Consider the following 14,018-nt stretch of genomic DNA (forward strand, 5'->3'; position numbering starts at 1 on the left):
GGCTCACTTGGCAGCTCATTCATGACTGTCACTTGTTCCTACAACACACAAGTCAGTGATGATATACTCCACAGTGTTAACAAGAAACCATTATAAACCATTATAAACAAGTACTAGTTCACTCTATTATAAATTCCAGGTTAACAAAAACCAACAAATGCAACAGGTTATCATTCCTGAATGCCATTGGTCATTCAAAATTCATGTTACTGAATCTTAAGTACCACATGAAGTATAACCCGCTTCGTTGGGTTAGAAACTGGCTGGATAGCCGGGCCCAAAGAGTCGTGGTGAATGGAGCCAAGTCCAGTTGGAGGCCAGTCACTAGTGGCGTCCCCCAGGGCTCGGTGCTGGGGCCGGTCCTCTTTAATATCTTCATCGATGATCTGGACGAGGGCATCGAGTGCACCCTCAGTAAGTTCGCAGATGACACCAAGTTAGGTGCGTGTGTCGATCTGCTTGAGGGTAGGAAGGCTCTGCAGGAGGATCTGGATAGGCTGCACCGATGGGCTGAGGTCAACTGCATGAAGTTTAACAAGGCCAAGTGCCGGGTCCTGCACCTGGGGCGCAATAACCCCAAGCAGAGCTACAGGCTGGGAGAGGAATGGTTGGAGAGCTGCCAGGCAGAGAAGGACCTGGGAGTGATGGTGGATAGTCGGCTGAATATGAGCCAGCAGTGTGCTCAGGTGGCCAAGAAGGCCAACGGCATCCTGGCTTGTATCAGGAACAGCGTGACCAGCAGGGCTAGGGAGGTGATCGTCCCCCTGTACTCAGCTCTGGTGAGGCCGCACCTCGAGTACTGTGTTCAGTTTTGGGCCCCTCGCTACAAGAAGGACATCGAGGTGCTTGAGCGGGTGCAGAGAAGGGCGATGAAGCTGGTGAGGGGCCTGGAGAACAAGTCCTATGAGGAGCGGCTGAGGGAGCTGGGCTTGTTCAGCCTGGAGAAGAGGAGGCTCAGGGGCGACCTTATCGCTCTTTTTAGGTACCTCAAGGGAGGCTGTAGCGAGGTGGGGGTCGGTTTGTTCTCCGACGTGCCTGGTGACAGGACGAGGGGGAATGGGCTTAAGTTGAGCCAGGGGAGTTTTAGGTTAGATGTTAGGAAGAACTTCTTCACTGAAAGGGTTGTGAGGCACTGGAACAGGCTGCCCAGGGAAGTGGTGGAGTCACCATCCCTGGAAGTCTTCAAAAGACGTTTAGATGTAGAGCTTAGGGATATGGTTTAGTGGGGACTGTTAGCGTTAGGTCAGAGGTTGGACTCGATGACCTTGAGGTCTCTTCCAACCTAGAAAATTCTGTGATTCTGTGATTCTATATTTCATTACTGGGACGTGGTTTTGCTTTCCATTTTTACAGTATTGCAATCCAAGCAGTCATGCATTGCTGCACAAGGTCCTTGCTTTCCGCATAAAGTGGTACCATTTAGCAGTGCTTATATCACATTTCTATAGTAACTTAACTATGTAAGTCTCCAGAATCTGCTAAATGTTGATCAAAGCCTGGTTGCTGTAAGCGATTAACAAGTCTTTTCCTTAATCCCTTACTCGCTTTAGTGAACATGAAACTATAATGAAGTAAAACTGTACACATCCTAGAAAATGAGTACAGCATTACACACTTACATACAACTCACTAAGAAGAAAGAAAATGGTTTTAGTCTCATTTTAATACACATATACACACACCCTCCAATAAATAAATATTCAGAAAAAAACAAATCCTACCAAACAAAACAGCCAAACAAGATCACACACCAGAAACACAGCATAATAAACACTGTAGCGGACTGTATCAAAGGCCCATTTAGCAAAGTATCCCGTCTGCAAAAGCAGCTACAAATACAAGCCTTCTGTGGCTTAAGAACAGGGTAAGCATTTATCATACTTCCTTTGGGCACTCTCCCATTCTCCAACAATTTTCAGTTCTTAGGATTTCCTGTAGTTTGCCTATTTGGTATTCCACAATGAATTCATCTGAATACTTGCCTGTTATCCTCCAAACTTACATAAAGGAACTGTAATAGTACCTGACTCACATAAATAACCTCCCCCTGCTGTTGGTTTATGAACTATCTTAACACAATGCCCTCATCAAGTTCTTGCACTGGAAGAAAAGTAGAAACTTCACCTTCTCCATATTCAAGGTGTGAGATAGTAGCATATAGTGACATTTTAGCCTCTCATCCTTCACTGATAAACCTAACCGTTGGTTTACTTTGCGACCACTACTGAGCATATTAAGGGTGCTTTCACTAGCATATCTCAGAACCAGAACCTTGCTGTCATCATCAGTGACAGTCAGTTCAAAGCCAATCATCCTGTCAGAAGCAAGAGCTGCTGCTCTCCCACACACAGGCACCACTTCAGATATTTCAAAATTATTTCATCCACACTTAAATAACTTACTTTAATACGTTCCTGCTGTAATTTCTAAGTAACCTGTTAACTATTCTGCATAAGATTTTGGGTAAATCATCAAGTAGTTTCATCTCACTGTTCATTCTAGTTTCCAGGGCATTAGTGAACACTGTTAAAGGCACCAATACCAGCCCAGATCTTTAAAGCCCAACTAATTACATCCACTATTGCTAGGGTTAACCATGTAATTCTTCCTTTCATTTTCAATCTTCTCTTTTCCATTAAAGATCTTTTCTTATTACTGTGCCTACTTCACTTTCTTTAAAAGCCTTCAGACCGCTCCAAAAACTGCAGAAACCAATGTGTACTATACAACTTTGATTAGCCTTTTCCTGTTTGTAGTATTTCTAGACACCATGTATCTAAGACACCAAGAGGTGTCTTAGAACACAGAATTTCCCTCACCAGAAACACTTCAATCACCCAAAGCAAATACGTACATCTATTTAGGACCTGCTAGTTCTCCTTCTTTGCACAGAAGTTCTTGTCATTTGCTCCATAGGCATGTGAAACCTATAGATTTCCTGCTCCCCAAATTCCCCTCAGTGGAAGCTTCTCAGGCAGTAGCAATGCCTTGATGGACATTCTGGGTAGTCTCCAGTGAGTGATGGTAGCTCACTAATAACTTAGCTCATAAAATATCCTGAGTTGGAAGGGACCCACAAGAATCATTAAGACCAACTCTTGGCTCCACACACCACCACCCAAAAATCAGACCACGTATCTGAGAGTGACGTCTAAATGCTTCTTAAACTCCAGCAGGTGCGATGCCATGACCACTGCCCTGGGGAGCCTGTCCCAGTGCCTGACCACCCTCTGGGTGCAGAACCTTTCCCCAACACCCAGCCTGACCCTCCCCTGTCCCAGCTCCATGCCGTCCCCTCAGGTCCTGTCACTGTCCCCAGAGAGCAGAGCTCAGCGCCTGCCCCTCCACTCCCCTCGTGAGGGAGCTGCAGGCCGCCATGAGGCCTCCCCTCAGCCTGCTGAATAAACCAAGGGACCTCAGCTGCTCCATATACATGGCTTTCTAGACCCTTTTCCATCTTTGTAGCTCTTCTCCAGACACGAATTGTTTTGTCTGCCACAACATAAGAACATCAGAATGCACACAGTGCTTGAGGTGAGGCTGAACCTCAGCAGTGCTGTGCCTGATGCACCCAGTACAAGGTTGGCCCTTTTGGCTGCCAGGGCACGCTGCCAATGGTGTTCAACTTGTTGTCATCCATAAGCCCCAGATCCCTTTCTGTGGGGGCTATCCAGCCTCCCATCCCTCCATCTAAACCTGTAGCCAGAGCTGCCCCATCCCAGTTGGGGAATCCAGCACTTGCTCTTCTTGAGCAAGTAGGTTGATAACTTCCCCATCCTCTCATCTGTCATAAGATCTCTAATTTATTTCACTTTTAAACTTGAACTATTTCAGTCTTCAACTTTCATAATTCATTATAGTATCTGGTCCTAGCCCTTCTTTAATTACTCATTTTGTCAACCTACAATGGAACATTTTTTTCATTGCTGTAGTGGAAGTTCCCTTCTAACTTCATCTTTGTTCTCCATTTTATTGTTTTTCCAATTGTCTGTTTTTTTTTTTTTTGAGTATCTGCTTATTTTGTTTTGGGTAATACAGTAAAATACAAATTCCTTCTGTACATATTAGAAAACATCAATGGACAGGTCACTGCCTTGAGTGTATAGAGCAAGGTCACTCCAGAGTGAAAGTCTGCCAGTTGGCAGTCCGAAGCTTGGCAATTCCACAAGAAGATGTGATCTACTATGTTTAAGATTTAAGACAACAGAACAAGAGTATCATTCATCCTTGACAGAGCCATGAAATTAAGAACGTCAGTCACTACTCTTCAAATGCCTCAGATTTTCACATGTATATGTGTTTGTGTTCCAAATTTTCCACAGTAATACCACACATCAGCTGGCTCTACTGCCACCTTCACACTTTTCCATCAAGTTAACACAAGATTTGAGAACACATATCTCTGATACCATTAGGCAAAACAATGGCATATAGGTAGAGTGGTAGTGTGAGTCTGAAAAAAAAAAAAAAAGTTTATTTTTAAAGGAAAACATACCACAGATATACAGAAATATAACAGAAAAAGTCCCTGTTGGCAGAAAGGTCATTTCTAAATGAAGGTCAAACTCAAGTTTCCAAAGAATTATTCAAATGAGAGCATTTTCTAGTATGTACAGCAGAAGTGTTTAACAATGACCCATCACTGGAACATGTTTTCAGTACCAACAGTAGAACATTTACAATAAAATGAGTTTACTTGATGAATGCTGGTGGCATATCCCTTTTCAAGATCTGGTCTTCTGTTGTCTGAACTGTCTCTTTTCCAACCTGCATGAGAAAGAAATCATATGTAAGATTCGGAACATCAGTGCAAAGCCTGTAAGAATACAAATAGCAACAACAACTAAAGAAGGATTTGTGCTAGTGACACTTCCTTTCACTAAGTTAGTTGCTGCTGTATCTAGTTATGAGACCTTTATACCAAGTTAGCCTTATGTTTTAGAAATCATTCCTTGTCACTCACCAGCATCCCCAACAAATTAACTGTCAGGGCACTCATCTCCAACAATGCTCCACAGAAACAATATTATTTGTTCACCACATTTGTGTTAAAATATAAATCGCAATCAACTCTGCAGGCTTCCCTCCCTCCTGACCCAAGTGTCAGAAATCAAGTTCAAAGTTGGAAAAGATTGCCTTCATTTTGCTATTGAACTTGTCCACTCTATTAGAAAAATGTAGTTAATTACTGAGAACACACTCCACATCTCACATCATCCTTAGGCAGAAATAATTACAAAGAAGCTAATAAAGGGAGAGATAGAATAAGATCTGGGTTTTTCTACATACTAGCTCATGGTATACAATAGAAGCCTTTATAATTGGTAGCTGGCTCCCTGGACTCTGAGATCACCAACTTGACAAAATATTTCCAGCTCCTTTGTTCACTGTATTTTCCAGCTGAATAAGCCATTCATAAAGGCATCACAAAGCAGAAGGTCTTTAACCCAGACACTAGTGTGTGTCAAGAGCTGCCAGGCCTGCTCAAGCTAGACAAGATAGCACTGAAAAATCCTCAATCAGCTGGTGTTTAAAGGTTTGTTGTTTTTTTGACAGTTTCTAGTGTGCCAGCATGCTCAGCAGTTGGCAATTCTAGTGTTATACAGCCTTCTAGAAGCACCACTTGGCTGCACATTTACTCCATTTGCCAGGATTGCTGAATTGCTCTCTACCTACTTGTGTAGTTTTCAGAGGGGCTTTACAGACGTACCCTAATCCTAATACTCTATTTGGTTCAAACAGTAGAGTCAGCCTGGCCTACATTTAATATTTCTTAATTTAACTAGTGTTACATTTGCAATTAGTCATGTAGATATTTTTAAGTGACAGAGAAAAGAACAGAAGACATTAAAGGTTTTCAAATTTATACTAGGCTTCTGTCTCTATGCTGACTGTAGCTCACTAACAGCTGTACACCCCACTAGTACACAGTGCTGCGGTACTGCCATGACTCCAACTTGATGACAGTGCCTCAGGAGCACCCTTATGTCTCATTCTCCATTTCTTGGGGCAGGGTTACATGACCCCCCCCCAACAGTACACCATTGTTCTATTTATTTCCATTGCACTTCATTTTTATTTTTTTAATATTCATTTGTGCGTGCATGATAGAAGAAACACCAAAAAGGAGTTATTTGAATAAACCCTGGATTACAATGATAGATTGTGCAGACAGGGAAGGCTGTCATGAGGTGAAGAAGAGTAATACTTCATTTCCAAGATCTAGTGGGGGTAAGCCCATCGCCTTCAGAATTTGTCTTGCAGATGCACCAACCTGCACGTAGTTCAGAATTTTTATTTTTTATTTCCACACCAAGTATTTGAGGATATACTTTTTAAGGTATGAAATTCAGTTTGCAAGCAAGTAATGTAGATTTCACAGCTCTAATAACCAGTATTCAGCTTGCTATCTTTGATTGAACAGTCAGTCACAAACAACTAAGAAACAATTTCTATTTACATCACAATATGCTTTATTTAAATTAATACAGGTTTATTAGCCCAGTCTGAAAAGTCTCTTCTTTAAGAGAATATACTTAAGCTCAATATAGTTATAGACAAACACTTGATATATTTATATGTAAACACACAGGCATTCTTTGCTATGCCTAGCTAGAATCTTTAGTCTTCACATGAAAGTAACATAGAAGACCAGTCAGTTTCCATTTTGATTTTCTGTGGGGAGCTTTAACCTCAGAACTTTTGGAACAGAAACTGTCTTTGTCCTAGACTCCCAGAAGAGCCTATTTCTCTTCCAGTTCATCACAAAGCAGAAACTCACTCCTCCTGTATTCTTAGCACTATATAGCACACAGACAAGATGTGAGATTTTGGGCAGTTCCTACAAGGTCTCAATTTAAAAGGTCAATATTCCTAGAAAATACCATGAAAAGTAATTTCTGAAGTACCAACACTGCTCATACTCAATCTGTTTCAACATAAAACCCTGTGGTTCAATTGAAAGCATTCCATATTTATGTAGCTATTAACCTTTCCAGAAGCTCTTTGGATTTGTAACCAAGGTATGGAGACAGCATAACACAGCATACCGCATAGGGTTTAACAGGCAAGTTCTCAAAACCTGAAGCCACATTCAAAGCTTAAAATACACAATCCCAGAAAGTTTTGTGTTTTCCTTTTCAGCTATGTGGCTAGGAGGATTTTTTTTACTTCTTGTTTCAATGAGATCCAGTTTCTTCAGACTGAACTTTATATGAACTGCATAGATTTCAGATGCACCAGTGTAACAGGATAGAGATTCACCACTCAGCTCCACCTTCTCCAAAGTCTAATGACAAAGGAATTAAAGGGGCAGGGGTTCTTCTTAAGATGTAATATCTATGCATTCCCTGTTTCAGACAGGAAGGTTTGTACAGCTTCATGCTAATAAAGAACAGTTACCTTGAGAACCTTATCCTGTTGAATAGGAATAGAAAAAGTGTGGGGGAAAAACAGGATCCAAACTCATGTTTCCGATATTCTTACTACCTAAAATAATCCTCCCTTAGCTCAGAGGCAGGACTCTCAACAGAACTTAAATTACCAGTTCTAAATAATGAATTGCTTATTACCCACTGCATCAAAACAACTTTGCAGTGGTTAACACAGTAACCAGACCTACACTTCTTCAATGTTTTTATCTGCACAGAGCAAGGGAAGTTCTCAAGAAGAAGTTATGAAGATAGTTTCACCGTTACAATTTCAACGCATCCATATTCATGTCAATACTCTGTGTGAAGTAGGGACTTCATAAGAGGAGCTTCATTTAAACTGAAATAAAGAATGAGCTACTTCCCTGCTACTTAACTACAGGTAACGTGAGACTGTCAAGCTCACAAGCCTAGAAATTTAATGAAAATCAGACACACGTGGCCACTGGAAGGCTTCTAGGGGCACAGCTGGACTAGAGGCACCGCTAGAAGGACCAGGAGGAAATGAAGATGTCCTGCTGCTTTGGGATTTTAATTTTATTCATATATCTAATGCTTATCTATCATTGATTTGTAGTAGAATTTGTAGATCAGTACACTTCCAGTTTCCTGCTCTGGAGTACTTTCTCCATGGAAAAGTAAAAAACTCTCTCTTGGGCCATGTTTTACAGCTTTTTGTCATGTTTGCTTCTGCTATAAGGAAACACAGGACAGGAAGATCCCAAAAGGTCCCTTTCCAATCTTCTTAGCATGTTGCATATAGCTAAGAACAGTTTTTCAGTAAGAAGGGGAAATAGTTTCGGCTTCTGTAATTCTTCAAGAGTTGGTTTGAACCACAACACAAGACACCACAAACATCCAGTAGTGTCTAGTTCTAGTTGTAGGAAGAATTTGAAGGACAAATTGCTTGTATGATATGAAAACCATGTTTATCATTAGAGTCCAAGGTTTGTTTGTCAGTCTTTGTGGGTTGGGGGAAACACAAAAGCAAAGATTCTCCTCAATGCCTACATTGACATTACCAAAAATTTGCCAAATGTTTGAAGTGAAACTCTTCTTACAGCTTTTATGTTAAACGCAGTTAAAAAGGATTAGGACATGTTAATTTCCATAATGTTACAGAAGCTCATTCAAAACCTGTCATTTTATCAAGGAGCCCAAGAATATTCCTGTGTCAACATGCAGTGAACACACACAGCCATGGCTGTAACAGTAGCAGAGCCCCAAGTTTCTCTTGAGGACTAAGCTGCAGTAATAGTTTCGCTTGACAAATTCTGAGTGCTAATCAAATCATCTGGTCTGTATGCTGTAAAAGCAACTTCATCACAAGCCATCTCATTAAAATCCAGTTGCTGGTTTGTGCATTCTTCCATGTTCAGCAAGCCTCTAGGAAGCATAGTGTCAATGGGAGCATTTAATCTCACATCAGAAATTTGTTGCAAACCAGCACAGCTCCATGAAGTTCTCCACAACTTGTCAATTTCTTTAGATGTCTGTCCTGAAACAATGAACTCAGGTATTTGCTTCAACTCCACAACGAAAACAGTTTCTACATTGCATATCTACTTCTGGAATCCTGCTAAGATGATCTATTATATCTTAAATAATTTCAAAGCAAAGTTGGCCAGTCCTTTTATCTCATCATACTTCTGTGAAGTAAAAACTGGCCTTGATTTCCAGACTATGAACAATCCATAAGGCAGGGAAGTGACACCACATTCATGCCTACTTGCTAGCACAGATTTTTGTTTTAGTCCAGAACAAAAACAACAACATGAACAGAGATAAATAAATTTCCCTGTGAAAGCACTCTGAATACAGCTTACAGACTCGGAGGCCTTACACATGATAATGTAAGAACACCGACAGCTGAAGCTAATGGTAACCAGTTGCATACTCTGTACCTTTCAGAGTTCATCCCTTCCCCCAAGGCTTGCCCTTGGAAGGCCAAAGCACATCCTTTATCTTCAAAAGAGTTCAGAGACAGTTTGTCTCACTGGACTCAAAGTGGCAAGGGTACAATAACTACTTCACAGTTGTTCACTTTTCCCTTTGTGAAACCAGTCATTTGAGCCAAATTAATAGGGAAAGCCTTTGAGAAGGGGGAAGGGGCTCCAGCAGCAAAAAGAGAAGCAAAAGGTACTTAGCTCCGTTTTCCTTTATTGTTGTCAGCCACAGTATTTTCACTGCAAACCACATCCTGTTTTTATTTACAGTATCAAGCAGATCCAGTTGTTGGTATTTCACTTCATTTCATTCCAATCTTTTCAAGACAGCTGCTCAAGTGACTATTTTTAATCAGGCTCTGACCCCTAGCTACTGTCATGCACATGATAAGTGTTAGCAAAACCAAACTGCATGCATCCTGGAATAAGTGACTAAGCTTTGTGCTTTGCTATTAAATACAACAGCTTCAGGGTGCATCGTTGCTTTTCTTGGTCCTCCCCAAATTTCACAAGTCATTCAAGAATTTGGATGAGATAACATTAACCACATCCAATTAAGGTTTGTTTTCTTGGGGGTTGTTTTTTCTTCTTCTTTCCTCCTCTCCAACCAGTGAATGGAAGAGACAAGCAATCTTGAAAAGTTTCATAAAAAAGAAGAGGGTTACATGTTATTCCTCTATTTAATCTTTCTCATCCCACATGATTGAAACAAGTGATTTGTAACTAAGAAAAGTTAACCTTTATTGTATCTAAACTACACGGTATGCTTTTCCTTCAAAGGCTCCCTTGAAAGCATTGAATGAAGTCAGTTTCCAAATTCATCACTAGTCATCTCACATAGACTGATACATCACTTCAATCTGATAGTTTAGCACTGATTTAAGTAGCTTTATGTAAGTTTTTTCTACTTAATGTAGTGGAATAGGACAATACAATTAAAGGCTGAAATTTAAGTCTAAAGAAACAGCTTAATTCTTTTTTTTTTTTTATCTTCCAATTTAAGACAACCTAACAATGCACATACTTGTGCATCTGTCAACAGGACTGCTCCTTTTTCCCTTCAACCTAGGCACAAACCTAAATAGACCAAATCAGAGCCTAGCTGCTTTGCCTCTCAGTTAATATGGATGCTGTATATTGGCTCTGGGGTAATCATGAGAAAACCAAGAGACTGCATTCCAAGCATAGCAAGGCATAGTTTCAACGTCCTCTGGCAATAAGTCAAGTAAATTAGAACACTCCAACCATCTGGTCCCTAAAACAGCAAGCTGACCTACCTGTCTATACTGGAGATTAAGACAAATTCAGTTGGCTCGAGGCAAAGGAAATCCTGTTGTCCAAGTAAAATACATAACTATAGAACAAAAACCATATGGAAAACTGGAAGCAACATTATTTGGGTACCAAAGATACTTATTCATACTGTTAGTGTCTGCTTTGGTAATTCTAAGATACATAAACTTGACATAAAGGAAACAAAAGCACAGAATATGTGAGACTTTACAGAACTACACTAATTTCTGTTAAAAACTGCTTTAAGATACGCTGTAACTCCACTTAAATCTAGTAACATAAGTGAGCTTCAGGCACATACAAAACTCAGCTGGAGAAATAAGATACAGTAATCACCCTCTGGAAATGAAATTTGCAGCCAAATTAGCTACTTTTACCTTACAAGGAAGTCTATGGAAGGTTCCTCATACCATACAGCACACAGACTTCGAAAGCACTTCCAATTCATTCCTGCACACCCAGAGTTGTGAATCATCATGAAGTCTGAGCACCTCGTATGAATCCTGCTGCACAAGTACAGATTAGTACTGTCCTAAATGATAACAGATGATACCAGAGCTAAATTCTCTCCTTGTTCAGATGCCTGTCTGAACAGCAAACAACACGCACAACAGTGCTTTAAGTAACCCTGCATCTTCTAGTATCTACCAAAACCCTATCCAACATGCAGCTACGCAGTTTTCCCCCACAAGTAACTGAGATACATCCTATCCTTCCTTTTAGTATAAACACTAAACCAAGTGTTCAGTCAAAGAGAAGTATCAAGAGATTTAAGAGATTTATCATCACCAACCAAGCCAAAATGCTTCACCATAGGAAGTTCATACATATTTCAAGGGCATGAAAATTTTCCTTCCACATACTCACAGGTCACTCCTCTATCTCCCTTATAGATGACAATCAAAACTGGACTGAGACAGCCTCTAAAACAACCCAAACTATGGCTTCACATAGGTAGTAATAGACTTACTAGATTCCCAGATTGTTTTTGCTACATCAGAATGCAGAGTTTGAGGTGGTCTTCATAAAAATCAGATCACACTGGTATTTCACTTATTTGTGTTGGCACAGAAAACATTCAAGGAACCAAAAGAGACAAATGAACACACTTATTTAGTGAATAATAAGTTTCAGAAGCAGAGAAGGTTCACCAAGTTTAAGACCTCCCACTACATAAAGTAGAAGGCACATGTCTACTATAAATGCCTTCATTTTGATATTCAGTTAAATTTAAGATCCACTTGTTACTTTCAATTTTTTTTTTTTTGAAGACAGATAATTTCACATGTATTGCTAGCTACATGAAGAAATTTCATGTAGCAAAACCAGAAGTGTAGATTAGCTATCAGACTGAGTTTTAGTATCTTCTGCTCATTAGATATAAGCTTGGTCAGTACTGCTTCCCTTCTGAACTCCCCCCATGAGCATCAGTGGTTCCTGAGTAAGACTTCCTTATTTCTTAGGGTTCAACACAGCCACAGTTCACTGCAAGAAAGTAGAGTTTTGCAGCACAAGAAAGGAAAAAGCTGATTCCTACAACACTTCTGATAGCAAACAAAAAGAGCATCCATTTTCAGACTTGAAGCCACAACAAAATGAGAATATAGATTCACTTCTAGCCTCTAACAGCAGTGATGCTTACCAGTACCAAGATAGCCAAACAAAGCAATACTCACCATCCCACTATTTACATGACATTGTGTTTTAACTTACTCTAAACACCATTATTGACACAGCTACTGTCATAAAGCCACCTTTCAGTCCAACCAGTTCTGAAATTCTTACTATTCCCTCCCCAGCACTCACGGCTCTGTTCCAGGAACTTGTTCTCATATGCCTGTCAGACGATTGCTCATTTATCTGCATCTTTATTTCCAGCATTTACTTCCATGATCTTAACAGGTTACTAAAACTGGGTTTAAGGCTAAACAATGTAATGAAGTAGGGAAGGAACATGTAAGAGATGCAGCTTTCACTTGTTTACTGAAGTCAACCTGCAAAGGCAGGAACTAAATAGAATTCAACTTTTACTTAAAAGTGCACAAGGAAACAATTTTCACTGGGTCCTTTCAATATTAAAAAAATATATTTCCCTATTTTAATACATACATGGTTGAAGAAACAGGCACTTATCTCACAATCTGGGATAAGTCCATAGTAAATGTTTCTTCACCAGCAGAAGATACACTAACATAACATTTTACACTGATTTTTCATCTTCTGTAGTGATATTAGGCAATTTGTTTTTCATAAGAGACTCATTTTTCTTGTGTAACAGTTGATTCCAGTGTAAAGTTAACGGCATAAATCATTGCTCAAATGTTTAACGTGATGCTTTGGTTAGCCACAACAGTATCTAGTTACATTAAATAGAATAAGGACTATAAATGGTGGGCTGTTTTCCAAGGGACAGAGCTCATTCACAGCACCCTTAAAACCTTACCCATGTCAGAAACTTGGTATTACATGATTCTTTTCCAAGTTGCTTTTGCCCCCAGTGCTCACAGCCACTTATACCTGCTCTGCAATTAATTCAGTGTGTAGAATATGACTCACTTATGTGGGAATCACCACAAAGAATTTGCAAACAAAGCATCCTCTATCAGACTTCTGCCAACTGCATGCATGTTTTTAATAAAATCAGATAACGAAGTGTCTGATCTGACAACTGCTCTGCATTAGATGAAACAAGAAAATTAGCATCAGCAAGAAACTCAAAGGTCACAATCAAGTACTTAAACAATGGAAGGAAACTAAAACACCTTTACCATTTCATATTATCTAATTGCTACCATGTTTAGTTATAGGTGGCAATTCTGTTTAAAAGCTTACTCACACACAACCCAAACAATAGCACTTCATCTTTTTTTGAGGAAGTTGTTCTGAATTTAAAAGCAACAGAAAAGAACATCACTCTTCTCAGAAACCACTATACTGGTGTGAAACAACTACACATTTCTGGGGCAGCTAGCAAGCCAAGAAAAACACCTGTTTGAGGAAAGGAACTGTTTAGCTATGAAATCAAAAACTATATCCTCTGAGTTTAGGAAACACCTCATACCCTACCAATGCCATGCTACATACAACACAGTAAATCAGCACGACAAAAATATTTGAAGCAAAAGCCACATGCAGGAGAGAGTTTGTTTGGCATCTTTTCTTCTTGCCGAGAACAATGATGTAGAGATGTGCCACAAAAGAGGCTAAGAAATAGCTCTTCAAACCATTTACTGCTTCAGAGTTACGAAGTTTCTTTAGCATTTCACTACCACAAGTAATTGGAGAAGAGGTCAGATTCTACCTGCCTCCACCAAAAACTACAATAGCAAAATGACTATGCCAGAAGTTG

General features: G+C 40.0%; 1 protein-coding gene across 4 annotated transcripts in view; it reads right to left on the reverse strand.

Moving 5' to 3' along the window:
- The window catches only part of VCL (vinculin), a 63,831-nt gene that overhangs the window by 38,005 nt on the left and 11,808 nt on the right, over positions 1–14,018 (reverse strand). For all 4 annotated transcript variants that reach the window (XM_084290394.1, XM_084290396.1, XM_084290393.1 and 1 more), the window contains exon 2: positions 4,697–4,767. In XM_084290394.1, the coding sequence (XP_084146520.1) occupies positions 4,697–4,767 (71 nt within the window). The remainder of the gene's footprint in view (positions 1–4,696; positions 4,768–14,018) is intronic.

The sequence above is a fragment of the Netta rufina genome (genome assembly GCF_964035555.1).
Source record: "Netta rufina genome assembly, chromosome: 7".
NCBI lineage: Eukaryota > Metazoa > Chordata > Aves > Anseriformes > Anatidae > Netta > Netta rufina.